The sequence below is a fragment of the Leuciscus leuciscus genome (genome assembly GCF_965113295.1).
Source record: "Leuciscus leuciscus genome assembly, chromosome: 3".
NCBI classification, from domain to species: Eukaryota; Metazoa; Chordata; class Actinopteri; order Cypriniformes; family Leuciscidae; genus Leuciscus; species Leuciscus leuciscus.
In genome coordinates this window covers 38,794,120-38,819,106 of record NC_138727.1, presented here as the reverse complement: position 1 = coordinate 38,819,106, position 24,987 = coordinate 38,794,120, and the positions used below count along the sequence as shown (strand labels likewise).

Sequence of the window (24,987 nt, the reverse complement as noted above, 5' to 3'; positions counted from 1 at the left end):
TCTCAAAATACTGGCTGTGGATGCGAAAAACGCAGAAAATCGAACCCGATCCGAATTTTTTTATTACGGACGAAAGTTTCGTAGACAGTGTGCAAGCGTGATTGACATAAAGTGAGGTCGAATTTTTTTTTTAACGTGCAAAAATTTCGGATGCGAATTTCGGACTCAAGGCCATTGCACACTGAGTCCGAAATTTTCGTATGCGTTTTTTCGTGTTCGTCAGCCTAAAAATTCGGCACGCACAGAAACCTTGCACACTGAGTCCGATGCGTATTTATTCGTCAAGCAGTGAGGATGATTTTGACTTCTTAAAAAGAGAAAAAGAAAGAGGAAATATTGGGTCCATCCAATCCTGAGATTGCGCCGAGAGGAAGGAGAGTTTCACCTCCTTATCAAGGAGTTGCGAAATTATCAGGATCATTTTCAACATCTTCAAAATCAAAATGTTGATCTCTGACAGCTTCTTCACCAGATCCACCATCAAGTGACAGTGACACTAATATTTGATTACGTTCAGTATTTGCTCTGCAGTAAATCGCTGAGCTGACGATTTGTTTTAGCTTTTTTTTTTCTGCCTGTGGTAACTATGAGTGAAACGTTACTTCATCATTGTGTGTCAGACATTGCCACCTTGTGGAATAAATTTGAATTGCACTTGTTCAGTCATCAAAGATTGAATTATTGTTGTGCTGAAAAAAATATACTTGCACTGTAACACACCTCATGTCGTTACCTTTCCCTTGACAATTAATAATAATAATAATTATAATGGGAAAACAGGCATTCTTTTATATATTGTTTTCTTGTTATATTGTGTATAATGAATTGATTGAGGAATAATGATGTCTAACTTAAAAAAAATTATGAGGATGAGGGGTAGTGATTGATGTCCTGGGTCACTAAAGACCAGAGGTATGCATTTAAGGGTTAAAGAATCCTGGGGAAAAAGCATCACTGTTTCCACAAAACACAACACAAGTGTTTTAAATTTTGTGAAAAGTCTGGAGTAAATATAATTAAAATAGAAAAAAAAGCACAAAAATATTTCAAAATATGACCGTTTTACTGTATTTTTGATCAAATAAATCCAGCCTAAATGCAATAAAAAAGCGTAAGATATATATATATATATATATATATATATATATAAATAAACATTAAACAATATTGCCGGCCTCAAACTGTACCTAGAAATTTGCTAATTGAACTAAAACACTGCAAACATGCAAAACAAAGTAACATTAGAGATATAGTGTAATATGCTCTAGTAAAAATGAACAGACTTTTTTTTCAGCATTTAAAGACAAAAACAAAAATTAAGTGGGACGTCTGTTTTAGTGGTCCTCTCCCAAAAGCCAGAATGTCCTCACCCAGCCCTTTCCCTGAAATGGAAGAGAACAGGGAGGTGAAAGCAGTTCCGAAGCTTTGAAAACTTATTGTCAAGAATAGACTATTGAGATCTATTTATAGGTCCTTGCCAGCTATGGCTCGTTACCGAATAAATATTTCCACTCTTTCTGAAATTGTGTTGCTGTGTATACATAACTTTTCAGATATCAATGTTTACATCCTTGATTGTAGTTATGATGTCATTTTATTACATTATGGCTTTTTAACAATGGATTTGTCACTGTTAGCGCAAGCAATTTTGAAGCACCAATCCTAAAATAAATAAGTGTGAAAAGAACCAGTTGAGCAAATAGGATTGTTGTGACGTGGCAAGACAGGCGAAATGAAACTGAGATGGTGTTTTCTGAGGTGAATGTCAAAAGTGACAGCAGTACCTTTATGTGAATATCACCTCGCAATTCACAGCGGAAAGTCCTGAAAGTGTCAAGGAGAGACTTGGTGGAACTGCTCACATGGATCTTCAGTGCTGGAGAGGGAAAAGTATAACGTTATGATACCTCTCTACACTATTATGTGTGTTAGAAATATGCTAAGGTCCAGGCAGTGGCAAGATCATGCAATGTCAATCACATATAGGTTTCATTTGAAATTCTTTTCTGACATTTTACTAATCTACTGTCGGCACATCCTTCATGAGTGATCTTACGTAATCCATATGTCTCCATCCTGGAGGCCGTGTTCACAGTGTCTCCAAATAAACAATAGCGTGGCATTTTCAGACCCACAACCCCTGCGACACAAGGCCCTGCAACAAGCAAAATGTTTTTTTTTATGATTCTGCATTTTTCCTCAACCTCTAGTAGTTTTAACAAACACATTTCAAATAAAAGTTTCTTCAATTTCTCTATCACAGTAGTAGTGTTTGCGTGCTTAAATCACCTCTTTAATGATGGTGTTATGTAATATAATGTACAATGATGTCATTTATTTGAATCTTTCTTATATGTGTTGGCATGTTGGAATCTCGGCATAGATGCCAGAGCGGCTGACAGCGTAAACACTCCTCTGATGCGTAAATTGACCAATCAGAATGAATATACAAATGCGTCATTGGTTTTCTATTGAAAACACATCTGAAAAAGGCAAGAGAGAGAATAAATGAAATGTACTGTATAAACCTTTTGAATAAATAACAAGTCATAATCAAATATTTAATGAGAGGTAGTCTCTCAAACCTGTAGATAACAATGCACAACATTTGTTTCCTACACTATACTGAGACTGTGAAATATTGTAACTTTTTCTATAATATATTTTAGATTGTAATTTATTCCTGTAATGGAAAAGCTGAATCATTACTCCAATCTTCAGTGTCACATGATCCTTTAGAAATCATTCTAATATGATGATTTGCTGCTGATGAAGCATTTCTCATTATTATTAAAAACAGTTAAAATTATTTTTTTTAGGAAACCATGATTTTATTTTAATTAATAGAAAGTTCAAAATAATTGCTACTTATATACTGATTGATTGATTGATTGATTGATTGATTGATTGATTGATTGTAACAATGTAAAAGTCTTTACTGACACTTTTGATCAGTTTAATGCTTCTCAGTTGAATACAATTTATTTATTTCATAAAAAAAAAAAATCCTTCTACCCCCAAACTTTTGAATAATAGTACACATTTTTTTTATTTTTAGGGTGGGAAATCAAGTGGAAATATGAGAGGCTTACTGAACACTCGAAGTTGAGTGGCAACTTTTGAGTAGCTATTTTTTTACCATGTACCAAGCTGTGGTGGAGCATGAGGGAATTTTTTTAATGTGGCTCTTGCAGACAAAAGAAATTTACAAAACTAGCTCTTGAACTACTGCTAATGTTGAGCACCACTGATACTTGTTCATATTTTAGAGCACAAAAAAAAACGTGTTCATGAAGGTTTACTCTTTTGTTATATACAGTAACATAAATTACAACCCAGTACCAAAGAACACTCATATCCTGAGTAAATTTCTTTTTCCTGATTGATCAGGGTCATTGCAGGCGAGTGAATATACAAGAATAGCCCATGCAGCCAAAGAGCTGTCACCATCCAGTTATTACCTGAATGGACTCCAATGCGGACCCTCAGCTGCTGCTCTGGTACGTGTGGACTGTGGAAGCTCGTCATGCCCTGCACTATAGCCAACGACATTCTGGCTATTTCTTTTGCATGTTCGTCTCCATTTCTTATAGGCAGGCCCGACACTACCATGTAGGCATCGCCAATGGTTTCCACCTGGATACAGCAAAGGAAACATAAAGCAACCAATAACCTACAATGAAACGGTGAGGCATTCATATTACGTACCTTATAAACATTGTGGTTGTCAATGATATTGTCGAAATATGTGTACAGATCATTCAGCACGTTCACAACCTACAGGAAAGGAAACAAGTACGGCCGGTTTAAAGTCAGCTTATGGATACAAAGATCAAAGTTTCTGTAAGGTGACAATAGTTTTCTGTTGTGGTTCAGCTGTGGGCTTTAGTATGGTCCACATATAGCCTCATGTGAATGTATTATTTCCACTTTAAGACTCAGACGAGCTAGCGAGCCAACAGCTATGCTAACAGAAGCCTGATATTCGTGACAGAGTGGAGTTTTCGGCACTTGAGCCATGTGATCTAGTAATGTCAGGAGCTCTCATAGGACATATGAGACCCATTCCAGAGCTTACTATGTGGGTATTTGATCTTACAACACAGACCCCAACACAAACACTCACAGACACACACACACACATTGTTTAACGAGTCCAGGGTTTTTCAAAGTCTTAGACAACTCAAGCTCCTCAAGCCAGCCCAAATGGCTCTGGACATATGTTTTTTTTCAAAATAGGATCGAAATAAGTTCAAATGACCTCACACAGGACCTAAATTTTTTAAAAACCTCTGTGAATTTGTTTTCAGAATGCAGCCAAACCTGCTCAGAAAGCACTGGGTAGAAACTTTCTGAGATGCTGTTTGAGTCTTGGTGTCTTTCATCACCTGCATTGGCGTGAGGGATGCTGACATGGCTGTGAAGCCTTCAATGTCACTGAAATAGATGGTGACGCAGTCGTAGGTCTCTGCTCTCACTGTTTTTCCCGCTAAGAGCTGAGCAGCCACAGATCTAAAAATATGAGGGAAAAAAGACAGGCACTTTTCAAAGGCAGGTTTCAAGTGGAGGCCTTGGTGATGTTGATTACTGGTCTGGTCACGTAGGCTTGTTGTTAGGCCAGGTGCAAGCAAGTTTTTAGTAACACTACTGAAGTGTTGAGGACGAATTCACTGAACAGTTGTGCCACTTTTGTGCGCAGTATGTCAATACAAAAGCATGCATCTTTATTCACTAAGCATCCAGTTTAACCAGGTGTTAAACCTAAAAATGACATTTTTTTCATTATTAACTCACCCTCATATCATTCCAAATTTTTCATTCATCTTCAAAACCCAAATGGTAAACAGAAACTCAATCTCAAACCTTACTGGATCTTATGCATCAAGAAATTATCGTTGTGCTTTCGTTTACTATAATTGATGTACTCTATGTAGGTGCGTTGATCAATGTTTATATGTGAATAAAAGTCTAATTAAATTAAAAGTATATCAAAAAAGAGACTGTGTATCTTCAGAAGACTTGGATTAAATATGGATTATTTGATGGATTGATTATATGAATCCATATTTCATATGGATTACATTTACTGTACAAGTTTTGGGTGAATGGACTGTCAATGGAGAGACCGAAATCTCTCAGATTTTATTAAAAATAATTTCAATTGTGTTTTGAAAAAGAACAAGTCTTATGGATATGGATCAACATGAGGGTGAGTAATTGACAGATTTTTTTTTTTTTCAACTATCCCCTTAAATGTGCTGAAACAGCACAGAACCATAGTTATGTGTCCTTTTTTTTCCAGAGCGAACATGACTTCGCTGTATGTAAATGAGATGTTAATAAAGATTTTGCCTTAATATGAGGTAGTATACATAATTTAGTATACATTAAAAAAATATGTTTGAGTACATTTTTATTGATCATTGCAGCAATAATTCATCAAATGAAAGACAAGTGCATTATAACCCAAGCAGATCCAGTTTCGCAGATATATTGCAAATTGCATTCAGTACTAAATATTTTCTAAATATTTTCAGTGTTAAAGGGATAGTTCACCCAAAAATGAAAATTCCGTCATCATTTACTCACCTTCAAGTTGTTCCAAACCTGTATGAATTACTTTCTTCTGCTGAACACACACACACAAATTATTTTTGAAGAATGTTGGTTACCAAACAATTGATGGACCACATTGACTTCAATAGTATTTTTTCCAACTGTTTGATTACCCATATTCTTCAAAATATCTTCTTTTGCGTTCAGCAGAAGAAACAAATTCATTCAGGTGTGAAACAACTTGAGGGTGAGTAAATGATGATACAATAAAACATTTCCTTTAAGGAAAATTTTAGGGTAAAAACACAACAAACCGGCATCAAAAAACTAGCGGCAATGAAAGCCGACTGTGGTGATGTCTCTTTTCACAAAAATCTGCGCTTGAACACAACACAAAGACTAAAGCCAACTGCCAACTAGCGCATTCTTTCTGTGCCTGTGTGAGAGGAAATAACTCTTCATACCAGCAGGTGGCAGTAGTCTGTATTCATTATTTAAAGGGTCCTATTATGCTTTTTCACTTTTTCTACTTTAGTTAGTGTGTAATGTTGCTTTTTGAGCATAACTCCAAAGGGATATATTTTATTTAACAGAATCAACTTTTCAAGAACCACAACGAACGGCTCGTGTGGACTAAAGCGCACTTTTTCCGGATCTTATGAAGTCATAATGTTCCTCATTTAAATAATACCGCCCACGGAATAGGCAAAAAATAGTTGGAGAGGCCTGGATAAGTGACGCTAGAGAAGATGAAAAGAGTTGTCGCTGTTTTTTACACACTGGTAAAAGTTTGTCCTAAGGCTGACGAACTTAGTGTGGTTACTATGCATTTTCAACACTCTTCTTGAACAATATAACCTCAACATTTGTCTGTGCACTCCACATTTTACTTACAAAAGAGAGTACACTGTAGGCTATAAGCTCAAATGCTTCTTCTGAAAGACGTAGCCGCTCCCATTTTGTTGGGACAATCTGTTGTTTATGGATCACAATTTGTAAGTTATGGATCAGAACTTGTAAGTATGTCTTATTATTTGTAGTTCTGTTTCTATTAACAGTTCCAGTTATTAGTTTTATGTTGTTAGCTATGATGTAAACAGAGGGCAAAGCTTTGCCTCCGCTAGCCTGCTAACTAACATTACAGTATTGATGTAGTGTTTACTTTAGCTTTTGTAAGCTCTTGCTTTTGTAAGACTGTTCAACGCCCTGTTGTATTACAAATTTATGAAATGTTTAATTTAGGTTGCAACAGTAAAAGTTGAGTACATTGAAGTTAGCAGTTTAAGGTTAGGTTAGGATAATAGTAACAACCGTTTCTGCCAGTCCTGTTTTTCTCATTGAAGTTAGCATTTTAAGGTTAGGTTAGGATAATAGTAACAACAGTTTCTGCCAGTCCTGTTTTTCTCTATTTTAAGTCACCTTTTGTCTTTAATGGTTCAAGCCCGTAGCCCCAGACGCACCTTTTGTCTTTAATGGCTCGAGCCCCAGCCCTAGACGATGAATCATTAGGTTGATTGGATTAGCTGTAGGGGAGACTTTCACTTTTTGTCTTTAATGGCTCTGGAATTGTTTTTTGGAACCGGAGTTCCTGGCCAGTATCAGCATTTGAATAAGTTACGCTGATTCAATTGGACTGGTAGTGCTCTCAGAGTAGGGTGTGTTCATACTTAATTTACATGCTTTGTTCAGAGACTCCACCTCTATGTAATCCCTCCCCTCTTTGAGAAGTATAATTACACTGAATACTGTATTAGATTCAGATTTTGTTGGACGAACCGCAGCCGCGCTCAAATAAAGAAACTTTTCTGTTTGAACGTGATCCCAACGTCTCCTGGTCTCTGCTTCGATAAAAGAAAACTTTCCAACAGCCCCTTAGGACAATTATCCATGATTTTGTGATTGATTACTGTTTGTTAGTGATGGGAAGTCCGGTTCTTTTCCGCGAACCGGTTCTTTCGGACAGTTCGTTTCAATGAACCGGTAAAAAATAAAAAAAAACGGTTCACCAGTTCTTTTATCTATTCGCGTAATGACGTCAATTCTATCATCCCGACGGATAAAAATACATTCAAATAAAGGCATTTGTTATCATAACTTCAGTTAAATAATAGTAATCATCATCATAATCATCTTGGATAAGTTTCTTACATTTACGTTTTGCAAATGAACCCTACAGGCGATGAGCAAGTACGCGGATGTTTCACATGTCTTAAAGATATTAAGTGAATAAACTGGTCTTCATCAATTTTATTTTATTTGTTATAAAAAAAAAAACACGTACATTTCACCCCTCATTTAAGTCCTCGGTTCACCCGTGCTCATGTATCAGCACAGCATGCAGTTGCCCGAAAGAAAGTTTGGTTCAGAGACGGTGCTATCACGCATGCGCAGCATCTCCAGCTCATCGGTTCTCCGTATCGACCGTGTCCGAAAGAAACAGTTCTCGGTTCTGTACTGGTGATTCGAGAACCGCTGTACCTGTACGCTCGGTAGTGCGTGCATGCTCAGTATCAGCTGCTTGTGCTCATCACTTCTCTCAGCACAACATGTCTCAGATCAGTGAACTGTTGTAGTTGAGTATATACTCCGGGATATTGTTTATTTTGAGTCGGAGGGACTGTGTCAGGCATGTCCAAAAGTGAGTAACTTTAGTAACTTGTGGATCAGCGCTGACGCAAGACACAAACTGTTTTGAACGATTCTGTTCGATTTAGTGTACTGGTTCAACCGGTTCACTAAAAAGAACCGGTTCAAAAGAATGATTCGTTCACGAACCGGACATCACTACTGTTTGCATTACCATATAGTTTTCCGACAAATATGATTAAAAAGTGGATAAAATCATATCTATAAGAAAATACAAAAAAAACATACCACTCTGAAAAGTTCTGTGAAATCCGTGCTTCCAAAGTCAATGCTTCAAATCCGTGCTGAACAGATTTCAAGCATTGAAATCTGTTCAGCACAATCCTGTTGTTCGTTAACATTGTCAGGGTCTGAATCGGGCTCAAATTGGTTTGAAATTGACTCCATCGTTAATATTTTCATCTCAGTAGAGCTTGTGTTTATGAAGGGGCAGGACATTTCCTGAACACACGTTAAGCACTGCCATTCACAACACACTGGGCCAGCTAACCAATCACATCACATTTCATATTTTGGAAGGAGGGGCTTCATCAAAAACGACGCGTTCAACCTGACTGGGGAGAGAGGAGCTGTAATAATGTAAAAAATAATGTGTTTTTTTAACAATCAAGCATGAAAACATTATTCTAGTACATCCCCAAAACAAAATCAAGACTTTGTAAAAGGGCATAATAGGACCCCTTTAAATAGGTAAACTAGAGTTCTGTGTATGCCCTCTTGGCTTTGTCATTTGCATGCTTCTCACTTCCATTTTTCATCTTGTGCACTGGTTGACTAACCGAACAGACAATCAGAGTTATTCAATTTGCTCAATCCATGGAAAGCTGCCAATAGGGGTTCAAGAGTGTCAACAGTGTAGAACATACCACAAAAAAATAGGACAACAGAAGCTCAACGACAGCCTGTCATTGGACAATGGCCAACCATCAGCTTGGTGCTTCATGGCCTACATGCATATATTCTTTTACAAATTAGGTAAAACATCAGTTGGCGCAATGGTAACCTCATGATTTCTATGCCTCCATACCTAACCACAGCATTGTAAATCAAGGAAGTGTAAAAAGGAAAAGGATTTATATGCAACTTTTTGGTTATAATCTGGAGCATTACCGTGGCAGCATCTGCGTGAGTAGCCCCTCTGCCCGCTTCTTCTCTTCCTGAAGTTCAGCGGTACGCTCAGTAACTATCTCCTCAAGATTACATGCATACTGCTCCATACGGGACAGCAGGTTATCCAGAATGTTCTCAGACCCCCTGTGAACACACACAAACGATTAGCATTTAATATTATTACTATTATAGCTTTAGTACTATCACATTAAAGAAGCAGTAGCAATTCTTTATTGTGCCTTCAAGGGCCATTCTGTTGCAAAATAATGATCAACATACAGTAGACATACTGTAACACAATTGCTCTTTTAATCTCTCTCTCTCTCTCTCTCTCTCTCTCTCTCTCTCTCTCTCTCTCTCTCTCTCTCTCTCTCTCTCTCTCTCTCTCTCTCTCTCTCTCTCTCTCTCTCTCTCTCTCTCTCTCTCTCTCTCTCTCTCTCTCTCTCTCTCGCCTGTTTAGAGTGATACGCTTTGACAGTGTTGTTCTCACGAGACTCTGTGCTTGCTGGGTTGTGTGTCTCTGGTCCCCAGAGTGCTCATATCTTGTTTGTCTACCTGATTAAGCACTGTCATTTGTAAATGTAATTAATGATCCTCTGTGTCCCTGCCCTGTTTTTCTTTATTACCTCAAAAGTGCTCATTAGTCACAACTACCCTCATTTATAAAGCTGAAACAACCACAGAGAGGAAGAATGTGCAACTGTTACAGTATCAAGAAAGAATTGGGATTGGAAGGGGGAGAGAGATAGCTGTACACTTCTGATGTCTCAGCACTGCTTGTTTAAAGTGCCTTTAATCAGACTTATCTCAATGTTAACACTGACTTCACTTGAGAGTCTTACTCTGCAAGTGGGGAAGATTGTTTCAATAGAAACTCTAATAAAAGTGCAGTCCGCAGAGTGTTCACATTGAGATTACATGAAAGTTTTAAGTTAAATGTATGAATTGGTGTATAGAGGAAGAGGAACTGTCAGACATAAAAGTCAGAGTGTCTGTGGTTCTCTTTGTTTTGGTTTGTGGTATGCAAGTACTAACTGTAAGTTGGCTATTTTTTTGTAACTGTTTTTTTAGGGTTTCACCAACGAGGCTTAAGCCTAGTCCCAGACTAAAATGCATGTCTGAGCTGAAAGCAACTTGCACTGACATATCTTAAAATATGTCAGTGTCGTTGTTTTGTCTCAAGATGCACATCAGTAATGTTTTTTTTTTTTCTTAGGCACGTTTATAAAAGCTACTTAAATGTCCTTAACTAAAGCCTATACTGGCTTAATCCAAGTCCTGTCTGTGAAACCACGCCATAGTGTACGGTATTTGGCTTCAAATTAAAATACAGTTTATGAAGCTTGTTTTATTAGCTGATAAATAAATGGTCAACTGTGGTATAAAAATAAATAACATACCCTTCTGTGTTATTTTAGTATTATTTATATATTATTATAATTATTTATTAATATTTTGAAAGTTTTAGCGAATTTGTTTTGTGCTTTTGTCATTTTTATATTTTCTTTTATTTATTTCTATTTATCTTTTTTTGATCATTTTAAGTAATTTTAGTACTTCAACTTAAACATTTTATTTCAGTTAAATGTCATGGTGACATTCCTAATAAGTATTTTAAGCTTAATAGTTAAATTAGTAATATTAACAACATCAAAAACAACACCAAGACGAAGACGAAGAAGAAGACGAAGAAGAAGAATAACATAACACTTTAGTTTAGTTGTGGTCCAATTCTCACTATTAACTAGTTGCTCATTAGCATGCATATTATTAGGATATTGGCTGTTTATTAGTACTTAAAAAGTACTTATTAACGCCTTTTTCTGCATGATCATAATCCTACTCCATACCTAAACTTAACAACTACCTTATTAATAAACAGTAATTAGGAGTATATCGAGGCAAAAGTCGTAGTTAATTGTGAGAGTTGGACCCTAATCTAAAGTGTGAGCAAATAATTATTACAATAATTCTGTAAATTAACTATTTCAGACTACAAAAGAAATCTAGAAAATGAAAAGTAGAGATGATGAACAACACATTATTGCTCTGTCTTGCTTCATAACTGACCCATTACTAGGACAATTTTTTTTGATGGCAGTCCTGAGAAATGAGAAGTCTGGTCTCTCAGCAGGTTTCTCTCTCCAGCAGCTGACCAAGAGACCCTCCAGTTCCTCTGCGCACTCCGCTTGGTCTATGTGTGGCCTCAGTGGGCTACAGCCCCCCGTCCTGACCCTTTCCACAATCTCTGAAAAACAGACAGGGAGAGAGTCCTTCACAGGTACCCATCTGCAGTGCTTTACTTTATGTTACGAAGAATGGCTTTAATAACAGAAAAGTGGTTATGGAGAGAGGGTGTGGAGAGTATTGTCGTACCTTTAGCACTGAAGTGACTGTTGGGGATGTAGAAAGGCCCTCTGCGATATACCACCTCTTGAGCGATAATGGCAAAACTGTAAACGTCCCCTTTTTGAGTGCCATTAGCAGCCATGGACTGCCTCAGAAGCTCTGGTGCCCTCCATAGCATAGCTTAAAATGCAAACGCATATGTATTTACAGAACTGACAAAATGTAACTAAGGGTGAATTCAAATGGCAAGTGAGCATCCCTTTGCCCGACTCACTCCGAAGGGCAGAACCTTTTAAGTGGGGAATTTGAAGGGAGCAGGGCACTTGTGTGTCACAGTGTATCCGTTTGGAACACACTTGGTGAAGCGAACAACCTGTAATGTTACCATTAGCTGTTCTTACATCAGTAATTTCTTATTAATTCTTAATGTAATTGTTGCACACAATGTCCACACAAAGATGTCAATATCAGAAATCCTTGTCCTTGGTCCCCATGATGAAAACAGCTTATAAATCACACTAAGTTATGTTTTTTGAAAATGTAAAAGTGCAGAAAGTTTTCATTGATGGTTAGGGTCAGGGTAATATACAGTTTGTACAGTATAAAAATCATTATGTCTATGGAAAGTCCCCATAATACATGGAAACCCAACATTTGAAATGTATGACATGAATGTGTGTAAAATATCACACACACACACACACAAAAAACACAACTTGAAGTATTCTTGTTTATGAGTTAATGCGACCACTCCCGCCATCCAGCTATAAAATGATTTGCGAGGACTCGTCACCCTGGGTCACATGGCCATGATCGAAAACATTACTTCCTTAAATTATCGAATATGACCTTCGCAAACGGACTTGTGGAAGGGCCCTTTGTGAAGGGATAGAGGGAATGCATTGACGTCACTTTCCCGCCAGAACACGCCCACCTCAGCCGGACTGAGTGGCAAAAGAGCCTACTGCATAACTGGATTTAATAGGGGAAACTGCAAAAACGCGAGTAAAACAAATGATTATCAGTTTAAACTAAAGACTGAACTCGGTATAGTGTTCAATTTACCAAAGATCCAGTGATCCATGGATATTGACATGCAGCCAGGAATCGTGTTTCCTGACATTTATATATGTGCATGATTTCAACGCCGGGGAAATATATAGGCTACAGCAAATTTGCCTGTGAACGCTTTATATAAATACAATATAGGTAGGTCTAAAACCATGTATTATATCATCATATCGTCCAGCCTTAAAACTTGTATCGTTTTTTGTCAGTGTTTATTTAAACAAGTCCAATTATGCAGAATGTACGATGGTTAAATATTTAAATGATGAGTTGTCAATACAATAACAATACAATATATAGGGTAAATTTTTACCCCTAAATTCAGCACATGGACACTAAATGATAACTGCAAATCCACCTACTGGAGTCCAGTTGTTTCAATGAATTGCACAGATCCATTTGCTTCTCTGTTCTGTAGCTTTCGGCAGACTGTAAAAATATGCCCCTGATTTCTTGTCAAATGTAGTAGTACAGTCAATCGCAAAGCTCTTTCCCATTTTAGATGTGTTGTGTTTTTCACGGCATTCACGCTGAAAACAAATGCTGCCACTCAGTCTTTTTGCCACTTAGTGGGCGTAACCGGTCACACCGGTCGACAATGACGTCACGCGCATACCCTCTATCCAGGTGTTCACTTTCGCTTGGAACGCCCCTACAATTGGCATCCCCTTCCCGAAATGCCCCCCCAAGAAAAGCCCATTTGGAATCCGCCCTAAAACTATAAAATTCTGTTTGCATATGTGCAAAACAATAATGTGTTTAATGTATTGAACTCTAAACCAATTATTACTTTTTCACTCTCTCTCTTTGCATTTTTCAGAAGTTCCACAATTCCAGCTTACCGGTCCAGGGGTCAGATCCAGGGCTCTGCTCTGAGTCTAAGCGCCTCAGAGCGTTAAGTCCAAAATCAGTGACCTTCAGGACAAAGCGACTGTCCACCACACAGCTCGATGATGAGAGGTGACCGTGACAGTGCAGGGGACTACAGTGCAAATAGTCCATGCCCTACAAGAGAGTCCAAATTTATCCATCACTGTTTTATATTCTACTGTCAGCAAAATCATTTTAAACTATAAGACACAGACACAGTGACCTTTACAATGTCTAGCATGAGGGAATACTTAAAAGTCCAGTCCAGCTTGATCGACTCATTCTTCAAAATGTCCTGCAAAGTTTGGGGACAAAAACCTTTCGTTACAATGGTCATTCGTAAAATAATAAGAAACCATCCTCACATTAGCATTCTGACATTCATTTTGAAGTTGCCATGTATGTTGCAAGGTTGTAGGACTACAACCATTATCCTGTTAGATACTTATTTTATTCATAAATCCAAAACTGCCATTATTAAAAAACCCATAGGGAAATCCTGAGGCAATGCCATTTCCCAACCTGAACAGAAAAGAAACAATTATCTTAGTGTTGTGCAATAGCACCTGCAGACTTCCTTTAGGGCAGTACTCCATAAGGACGAAGGGTTGATGGGTCTCCAGGGACGCTCCAATAAATTTACAAAGGTTATAGTGGGTCAGATCTCTGCACTGAAACACATACACCCATAAAGGTGTCATAGTTTTGTTGTGACAGACTAAGAATCAATATTTGTCAATGCTTTAAACAGATTTCACCAGTTTGAGCTCTGCCAACAGCACGCTGTTCAGATGAGTGCTTCTTAAATTCAGAAAGCAAACAGAACAAATTGTTCCCTGAAGAAGAAAGAAAACAAAAAAATTAAATTAAATTAACTATGAATAGATTTATAGGGCAACTAAATCATAACCAATGTTTTGTAGCATCATTTGTCTTTTTCATGTCACAATACAGTGACGTAAATGTTTAATCACTAAGTGATCCCAATACTTCACTTTGTACACTGCAGTTTGTGCTGATGGCTTGTCTTGCATTCTGCTTATGATAGATTCCAAAGAAGCCTGAATGGGTTTGGAACTGTGGGACTGAGCCAAACAAGGGGAGAGCCAATTATTAAAGTAATAGATTCATTCATTTATTCATTATTCCTGCCTTACAATTACTATTAGTACTTATGTACAAGCATGTACTGTATGCACTTATATATGAGTTCACACAATACTTGTATGACAAAATAAAGTAAACTATGGGCCGGAAGACATAATTAATCCACATATGACGCATTAAATCATTTCAAAACCTTTGCTGGCACGGTTGAGGAGTGATGCTTCATCATTATGACATCATCAGCATTGACTTTCCACAACATCTTGGAGGCTTCCTCCTGGAGTTTGTACTTCCTGGTAATAAAAATATATAGGCCTGCATTTTTGGACATCAGCTCAAACGTTTTAGGTGAATTTAGTCTGGAATTCATGAACTTTCAAATCAGCAGAAAGTTTCAACATAATTGTATAACATGCAAATCTTACATCCAAAATAAACAAAAATGTTGTAACTGGCAAAAAAACATCACTTGGAATGGAAAAATCAAGTATATACATCTCAGTTATTCAAATGATCTCATTTCGACGATTAACGGTTCAGCAGTTCTGAAGGCGCAATCTTAAACTTTAACCGCAGTGAAAAATGTACACTTTGACTATTACCTGTATTGAACACAGATTGCAAGCGTTCCTGCAGCCACCAAGCCAGCAATAATCCCCAAAGCAATCAAAAATTTTCTCTCTGAAAATAAAACACATACATTTGTAATCTGCAGGTCTGCTGTGTGATTAAAGCTCGCTTGGTGTCAACATCCAACTACGTCCATTTATAGAAGTATGATACAGCAAGACTTGAAGCCGCCAAGGGTAATTCTGTAGGAATGCAATATGAAACAGTCACCTTTTCAGAATTCTGATAAAAGGATTATATCTGGTTGCATAAGACTGTCCTCACTTTATTGCTTCGACCTGTTAGCTTGGGGGAGATTCAGTCAGTGAATAGCTGAGGAATCTATATTGCCGTCAGTTGGACATTTGGGTCTTGCAGGCAATGGTACATTATTCAAGATTTGTTCCTCTTTTTTTAATCAAAGCGAGTGTATGGGGCAGTGCCAAAAACTGAAAATGAAGGGGTGGGAAAATAACTGCTGGGTGGTGGGGTGTGAATCCACTGATGTGAGGAGCAAAGGTGGGCTTTTGGTGCCCCCTACTGGAAAAAAAGTTACTAGACTATGGCCTCTGACTGGCCCCTTGAAGAACTTGATAAGCAATAACGCTTCCAAGCTTCATATCATGTTGCTTTGAGTTATTACCACACATACACTTTACAAATTAGTGATGAGTGGTTGAAAAAGTGGTTCAACAACCTTGATCTATGAAAGTCCCAAAACCAACCTAGGATAAATGTGTCTATCTACATTTTTACAAAACTCCAAAAAACGTATCTATACATACTTTTAACGGCTGTTTCCAGCAGATTATTGATTAATAAAGACTTATTTGCATGTGGTTTCTTGAACAATACTATGTAATGACCTCAAAACACGTTTACCATAGTGCTTGATTTGTAAACTAATACATTTTGACGTCCTGTGAAACACAGATCACGATAAAAGAGCTCAAAGACGTGTAGCAGCAAGCTAAAATGGCATGGTTCTTTCAGCAAATGCATTTTTATGTCACGTTTTCTTTCTTTAACACTATTGTTAAGGTTTAGGATTCGATTTGATATATGTGGTAGTAAGGGCTGTCAATAACGATTCTGACACACATACACGTTTTTTTTTTGCAATGAGAGTTGCTCAATACCTAGATTGATGCAGAGTTCCCCTTGAAAGCCACAATCTGGAGAGTCTTTGGGAGGAGTTGTCCGTCCTCCAGGCCAGCTGATGTGAACCCCTTTTACTGCCTTATATGTCCCAAAATAGTTTGCAATGACCTGTGTGGAGAACCCAACGACTCATTTGACAAATATAATTCAGAATAGCAGAGCATGGCTTCCGTTGGTTTCGCCAAAGTCCTTTTAGGCAAGTCGTGCCACTCGGCCGCCATTCTTGGCAACGCCTCCGGGCAGCTATTTCGGACTAACAAGACCAGGCTCCTATCTAAATGAATGGGCAGAGAGTCAGAACTGCACTTTCACTGGTCACCGGGACATAAAAACTACATGTATAGAAACAGCAGTAAAATATGATAAAAATCGCTGAAAAAGTTTGATGACTTTGCCCCAAAATAAGATTTAAAACGCCTTTTTCCCCACAGGTTATACTTTTACTACGCATGCGCAAGGGTTCACGACACCAACTGCATTTACGTCTCTATCCAGAATGCCGGTGTTGTGCAATATTCAATGTCAATATTGTTCACCATTATTTAAATATAAGCAGGTTTGCACTTTATCAGTAATAACAATGTATTGTATAGATCAGTTGTTTTAACTATTCATTAAAATGAATCGGTTCAAAGGAGTCATTAGTTCGCGAATTGGACGTGTCATATGGTTGTGTGATTATCCCAGCAGTTAGGACATGGACATCCCACAAGGTTAGTATCAACACAGAAAACATTACATCACTGGATAGGTTTTTTCATTTATTTAGAGAGTCATTTTATGTCAGCTGAATGTGCGGAACGCATTTCAGAGAAGATAAGGCAACGTATTTTAGCACAATTCACACCCAGTGGTAATTCAGGGGGGAAAATATTCAGAATGCTCAACATGAAACTTTGGTCTTCCGACCTTTTACCATCATGTCGTTTTATTTTGACTAATATGCGTGCAGGAGACAGAGCTTAATTTGGAGACGGTGAAGTCTTGTTTACACTTTCGCCTGGCTCCGGAAGAGAGAGAGAGAGAGAGAGAGAGAGAGAGAGAGAGAGAGAGAGAGAGAGAGAGAGAGTGCGCGCGCGCGCGACCGGGGAAAAAAACCAAAAAACCGACTGTCGCAAAACCTCAACTGTGCGCATGCGTCAGTGGAACCAGACGATAGGCTTAAATGTTTCACGGCTTGACTGTTAAAAGTAGATGATTGGCTTTCCAGCGGGAGGGGCGGGACATGTGCATACAACCGCCATCTTTGCCGTTACGGGTTTTCCTTAAATAGTTGGATTGAGGATTGAGGAAGTGGCATGTCTCTTATATAAATTGTCTCTGGTTTCGCTTACGGTTGATATAAGTAGTGAGCATGGCAGTATCTCACCTGACTCTGGTTACCACTATCTTGAAACTGCTTCATCATGTAGTTTAACTCACGATCTCCATTTGCATCAATGGTTACATTGCCTTGGATACCTGTGTAATAAGCCACAAAGCATGTACCATAATGAAATCCTGTCAACTTGGTGGCAATTTCATTTACAATAGGAAATTACATGAATTGTTGATGTAGGAAAGGGAATGCTCAATACCCCGTCAACAAACCCAAACTAGAAATAGGCTATGTACTTTATTACTCATATTGTTATCAGCATTGCTCACATATGCAAGCTTAAGGTTTGGGAAAGATTTCATTATAACAAATTTGCAGTGTTCACTATACCCAATTGGGAATCAATAGATATAGTTTAAGTTCTACAAACCTGTTATGGTCCTGTTCCACATTCGTCTAGTGATGGCCAAGCCATCATATGGGTTTCCATTTTCTGCCAAAGTTTCGTTTAATGCCTGGGCATACAGCCAGACAGTATCATGGGCTATTGCTGCTAGCACTGACACCTGTTACATTAAAACAATTAAACTCATAATAAAATAACCTTTAAGTTTTATATTTAAAAACATCACATCTAAGATCGACATCTGGTTTCACATAAGCCACTGAATAAGGCTTCCCCATCTGCACCAAAACACTGATAGCATCATTGACATCAGACTCTACCTTTGCTTCTGTCTATAATGTAAAAGCCAACCTTTTCAGTAGGAGCATATGTATAGCCAAAGTCTGTTTTGGATCTTCTGGTGACATTCTCTGAGAAGGCCTGATACCGTTTATCACTGGGTTTATACACTGACAGGAAAAACAGAGCCTGATAAGCTTGCCTGGCCACTGAGTCATATTCATCACCTGAGAAAGAAGAAAACCATGCACTATAAATAGAAAATGGCGTCATATTCAGTAATACCTCATTTTATGAGGTTAGCAAAGTCATTGCTTTTGTGGTTACGCAACACACCTTGTTTCCAGTCAAAACTGCCAAACAAGACCTTTTGCTTGTACGGCTCGAAACAAAAGAAGATAAAATCTCCGTCAGTCAGGCCTTTCTTGTGAGCTTCAATAAGCAAGCTGCGGACAACCTTGCCATGTGCTGATATCACAATAACTGCGCAAGTGAAAACATAAACAATGGTTTCAGTGTTTAGTTCCTCACCAGTCTTGTGATAAACTTTTTGTGAGAACAGAATTTTACTTACTGCGAGAGACTTGAGCCATCTCAGTTAAGATCCAGGACCAGGTGGATAAAGACCCTTGGGAGAGAGAGCCATGAATCTCTTGATACCTGGCCACGGTGATGTTATTGTGCTCTGCTTGATACCTTTGAAGAAATGAGGTTTAAAAATGACATTTTTAATTAAAGTGGTAACCATTTTTTTCTGAAATGAACTTCTTGACTTCTTGAAATATGAATAAAAACTTTTAATGGTCTTAACCATTTTAATCGCAAATCACTGGTCAGGAAATTAGAAAGAATTGCTCAAATACTGATAAAGTCACTTAGCACAGAATAGCCTTTCCCAACTTGCAGACAACTTTTTAGAAGAGTCAGTGTTGTTCCACTCAATGTTAATGGCTTCAAACAGTTCATGCGTTGTTGAAAAATGTATTCCAGTGCGTCTGAGTTTAATTTAAGACCAAATATTCACTATAGGGTTCAAATCTGGACTCTGGCCAAAGCTAAAACATGAGCCTGGTGGATTTGTTCTCAAGCCACTTCTTAGTTGTCTTTGCAATTTGGGCAGGAGCATTGTCTTGGTGAAAAATAACATCTGACCATTCCTCTTTAGATCACTTTTCATTGGAAGCTGTACTCCAAAACATTAAATGATTTTTCACATTGAAGTAGTTCACCAATACCAGCAGATAAAAATGTTCCCCACACAATGACACATCTTCTTCCTCTGTGTTTCATTGTGGTAGAGATGCACTTATTATCATGTAAATCATGTTTTATTCTTCATCACTGCACACACAACTTCCCATATTCTGCCAAAAAGACAGCAATGGCTGGTTAAGTAGTGCATTTGCTGACATTTTGCAAATTTCCTGACCAATAGTTTGTGGTTAAGACAAATAAAAGCTCAGTCACAATGTTTAGCCATTTTGGGCCTTTTTTCTTTTCTTTTTTTCTTGCCTAGGAGTGTATAGCCTATGGTAAGAAACATTTGAAATATTACAGATTTAAATTAAATTCACACTAGAAAAAAATATGTAGTCCTTTATTTCATAAACTAAAATGCAATGAACATTAATTTAACAACATAAGAAGCCTTAGAAGAAACTATTTCAATGAAAAACCATTATGAGCTGTCAAAGAAAATTCTGTCAATTTATGATTTTTCACTGTAAATTGTAAGATGATGTTCTTTTTCCACAGTATTTCACTTTAAAATTACTTGACAGATTTACACAGTATAGAGTAAGGCAACCAATTAACAGGTTTTGACCATATTTTTTACCGTTAAAATTATGATCGTTTTTTACATTGTACATACAGGGTATAAAAAATATAATATACAATGTAAAATAAATGTAAACATACATAGATTTTTCCACCTCTGAGTTTTATGGTATATTACATACTTGATCCCCTCGGCAGAAATAGTCCAGGAAGGTTTGCTGTCATAGATGATGCCTATGCGCTGCCAGCCAAAATGTTTACAGATTCCCACAAAGAAAGCCCCTAGTTTAGTGAAAGGTCCAAACACTCTTGTTAAAGTCGGATAGGCCTAAATTCAAAAGGGGCCAAAAGAAACATTTAGCAACCAAAAGGCAAAGTGCATTTTCAGATGCGAGCATGTTAATGGAAACATAACCGACCTTCTTATCTAGAAACTGTTGCTCTGCACATACGGGACTGATGACAGCAATGTTCCAATAAGCTGCTAGTTTAGCAGTCACTGCACAGACCTTGAATAAAAATTAGCAACAAATGATAATACTCCATTTCCTGCACAACGAACATTAGATAATCATTTGTCTTCTAATGATGATATCTTGTGACAAATATGATTATAACGAGTTTTGTAATTACTTTTTGATAGCCCTTCATGCGTTAAAAGTCAATTTTAAGCTTTAATTGGAACTGTGAGCTTGTAGAAGACCTTAATACCTTAATTTGAGAGTCTATTGTCAGAGTAATGATATAATAAGTGAGTGATTGTTATTTCTGACATGTTCCGTTTGAACTAGCTGTATTTTAATTTTGTATTAATTTTGACCTTCAGTCTGGGAAATGATGCTAATGCAACCACGTACATTTGAGCAAGACGGTCCGATGAAAGCGCTGTATTTGTGTCTATGGTAAAGTGCCACGACTTTCCCTGGGCCACGTAGATCATTGCATTCATCGTCCACATAATGGTAATCCAGATAATGCCCTGACACAAATCATTCAACATCACATTAAAGACGATAGATAAATATTGCTCATCTTCCTTTTATACCTGGTACAAATAGCTCACTGACCTTGCAGTAGGTCCGGACTTTTATTTACAGAACTGATAGCGACAAGAGCTCCAGCCCCAATCCGACCAGCGCTGAAAGGAATGGAGGTGTTGGGCATGGAGATCAGCAAGGTGAATCTGGTGCCCAAACTGAGAGGAACCAGAGCCATCAAAAAGAGCAGTAAGCCAGGAACTCTCTCCAAGTGCTTCATTAACTCTAGATGACATATTAGGCAACATATTCATATTTTACAGTACGCACAAAGATATATTTGTACATACAAATATTTCACAAAGTATGTAAGCAAACTATGTATATTATTTGAAAACATCTTATTTAATTTTAGCATTGTCAATGGTAAAATCCCATATGCTACGAACACTAAATGAGCTTGTTAAAATTAATAATACCTGAAATGACTGTACTTACCACTCATTCCAAAAAGAATAATTCCAGCTTCAATACTGACAGTGATCAAAATTAGTCAAACTAATTTTTAAAAAGGGACCTTGGATCAGAAACAACCTGTATCGAGGATGGGAAAATATCCAGTGGCAAACTGTGGCCATATGGTTTAGCTCTGAAACCAGCCATCCACAACAGTGATCTCCCCAGAGTGACTGGAAATCAAGGGTCTCACATTAATATGCTCCGTATCTCAAGCTGTGGTGCTCCTCTGACGTTTGTTTATAGCTTAAAAAACAGCATATGAGTAAACACTGGTCAACAGATGTCTATGGGAATTTTCATCTCTATGAGGTCTGGACAAAAAAAAAAATGTGTTTGTCTATGCTTTGAGTGATAGAGTAGTTTTTTTTGTTTATAAGGGCTCTTTTTTAAAATGTGAATGTTAGCACATGGCTCTCCTCATATTTATTAATAGCAAGAAAGTAAGGAACTGTAAATGAAAATATACTGATATGATTGCCAACTTCCTGTGTCTAAAAGAAAAATAGAAGGAATTAAGAATATTATGTATACTTTGGACATTAATTAATTATAGATCAAGAATCAGCCAGGGGTGCGTTTACCAAAAGCATCGTTAGCCAATATGGTCGCAAGTTCCGTTGTTATCAGCATATAGTTCAACAAGTCGGTGTTTCCCGAAACCATCGTTCTAACATTCGCAAACAGCATCGCAAAGTTGAGTGTTTGGAACGACAGCTTGTAACGCAAAGTTGGGATGTGGCCCAGAAAGAAAAGAAAAACAATAGGTGTCGGAGGAAAAGATGCATGAGAGACGAGAGATGGCGTATTTTCCCCGTGTTTAATACAATTACTTAAACGTCACACTCGTCTCCATACATGGGGATCGAGTGAGAAAAAGTGACTTATACAAACTAACATCCAACTCTGGTCACAAAATATAAAAGAAAGAGTAGCCTAGCGGTAGAGCGGTTATCTCCTCTCATCACCCGTCAAATCAACTACTGACACTCTACGCACATGCGCAGTTCCCATTTCACCCCATATTAACCCAAAAACACAAAGTGACCGTTACAAGCTCTCGACCTGTGGTTAGAAGCATAGTTTCTTGTTTGCATGACATGTGGACTCAATAAATCCTTATCTTGAGCAAAATAAGCAAGTAGACATTCAGTACAACCTGTGTCTTTTATTTAGAATACATACAAATGTAATTTACGTATTTTAGTTTGTCAAGAGATTTAAAGCACCTTTTATGAATAGTGCGTGTGTGCGAACGTGCTCTACTACGTAAGAACGAGCCTATGATTGAATCTGGAAATAAAGCAAATAACTCAGATGCCATGTCCGTAATTTATAGCAAAACATCTAGCATTAATTCGATCTCAAACAGATTCATTAAAAGAAGTTATTACTCCACCACCTGCATGACATCATTAAAGGGATGGTTCGGAGTAAAATCAACCTAGGGTCCTTTGCACCATGACCTCGAGCCAAACTCGATATTCCACCCCATACCCGCTACAATTGAGAATCACTTTAAGCATGCAGACGCAGTTAAAACTATGGAATGATAACAATTTGATGTGTGGCGTAACTTTGTTTTAAAAAGTGGGAGTGTGGGTGGGTTTTAAATAGTAGCCAACATTGGGTTTAATTTGTCGTTTAATGAGGTTTGAGGGTACAGTTAAATGGTCCAGTGGCAGAACTTTGCCCAAGCGTGACAGAGGTTCTGGGTTCTAATCCGCACTCATATTATTATTATTATTATTTTTTTTATTTTTTTATCGAAACCGATTATGTTTATCAGTGGTTGTATATCAGGCAAGGATACGTTTGTTTGCATTTTGTTTTGTAATTTCACCGGAACGAATAGAGAGTCTCCACAACGGATTGAAGCGCGTGTCTGAGTGAAGACAGTGCGCAAGCCACAAGAGAACACCGCCTCCGCGCCACTGATTGCAGGGGCAACGAGCACCTTGATCACTTGATTTCAAAAACAACACATTTCAGTGCTAGCTCGCCTCTTATTTAACAAACGAACTAAATGAATGCTCTGCTAGTTAACTGGAGATTTTTTTTATTTTATTTGTATCGTACATTCGTGCCGCGAGATGTTTCAAAAGTGGTGGGGACAATATCGACCTTAGTAAAAAGTGGTGGGGACATGTCCCACCCGTCCCACCCGCAAATTACGCCTATCATTCAACTTAATACACAATAAAGCAATATACAATAAGATTCGATAACAACGTACCTCCTGGTGTTCTTCTAAAATGAGGGCGAGCCACAAATCCGTGATTAGCCTACTAGGCCTACAGTTTACAAACCCGTGGTTTATGAATTTGTGGGTACAGATTGTAAAACTGAAAGCACGGATTAAAAACTCGTGGGTACGATTTGTTAAACCGAGGGAACAGTTTGAGAATTCGTGAGTACAGTTTATAAACTGAGCGGACGGATTTTTTTTCTTTTTTTTTTTCTCCCACACAGGTTACTTCCCGGGCTCCGTAGTACGTTTTTGTTTGTAAGAACGATTAAAAAACGCCTTTCTAGGCTAGTCTCAGTTTAATCTGCCGACCCTCTCGTGACTCGTCTAACTAAGGTAAGCAGCCAAAAGCAATCTCTTTTTTCTTTTGCGTTTAAACATGTCTTTCATGTTCAAGCTATAGGCTATTTCATTATTTATAATGTGATCATATGCCTCTTTGGTTTTACAAAGATAAGAAGGTGGTAGGCCTACTTTGTTTGAAAAGTGAACCCTGGACAGGCCAGGCTAATGTGACAACGGAACAAAGGCAAAATCTAGCATATTACAAAAAAATTAACAAAAAACAAGCCACGAATAGTGATTTTCTTCATGACCAGAAGATGGCAGCTAGTGAGTAGGCTACATAAAGTTTAGAGTGAACACCATCCACAAAAAAAAAAAAAAAAATGTACCAACGATTTTGCTTGGCTCTGTATTAGCTTATGTTTAATATAACAAGAAATACCTATAGTAGGTAACGTTAGTCATCTCTAATTTGGTATTTTGGTGATCCATGTAGCCTACATAGTGTAGGCTAATTAAATCCTTATCCTATGAAGCTGAAATATTCACTAACAATATAGCCTATATCTGCGCAAGCAAGACACAACTACATTTCGCTTTACTCACATTAAATCTTGTATCATTATCTTCTTCTTCATTATTCTCCTCTGCCGCCTCCTTTTTTTTTTTTTTTTTTTTTTTTTGGCAGTTATAGCAAACCCAG

The 24,987-nt window shown here is 37.7% G+C and overlaps 1 protein-coding gene across 5 annotated transcripts; it reads right to left on the bottom strand.

Moving 5' to 3' along the window:
- Positions 1 to 285: 285 nt before the first annotated feature.
- LOC309495193 (atrial natriuretic peptide receptor 1-like) lies at positions 286 to 22,168 on the bottom strand. Of its 5 annotated transcripts, none has more exons than XM_082164823.1 (27): positions 21,734 to 22,168; positions 21,326 to 21,520; positions 21,116 to 21,237; positions 20,678 to 20,767; positions 20,441 to 20,586; positions 19,054 to 19,175; positions 18,816 to 18,962; positions 18,552 to 18,706; positions 18,225 to 18,360; positions 17,846 to 17,937; positions 16,455 to 16,584; positions 15,309 to 15,387; positions 14,900 to 14,999; positions 14,595 to 14,684; positions 14,358 to 14,435; positions 14,166 to 14,270; positions 13,823 to 13,894; positions 13,572 to 13,734; positions 11,689 to 11,841; positions 11,383 to 11,560; positions 9,313 to 9,456; positions 4,389 to 4,512; positions 3,709 to 3,777; positions 3,462 to 3,636; positions 2,057 to 2,155; positions 1,785 to 1,876; positions 286 to 1,382 (listed from the first exon to the last, which is right to left on the bottom strand). In XM_082164823.1, exons 1-27 carry the CDS (start codon positions 21,738 to 21,740, stop codon positions 1,335 to 1,337), a joined length of 3,111 nt encoding a protein of 1,036 aa, XP_082020949.1. In that variant the 5' UTR covers positions 21,741 to 22,168; the 3' UTR covers positions 286 to 1,334. The 5 variants fall into 5 exon arrangements, 4 of the variants coding, with proteins under 4 accessions (XP_082020949.1, XP_082020950.1, XP_082020951.1 ...); XM_082164824.1 differs by having other exon boundaries at positions 13,829 to 13,894; XM_082164825.1 differs by having other exon boundaries at positions 18,225 to 18,309.
- Between the last annotated feature and the right edge of the window lie 2,819 nt (positions 22,169 to 24,987).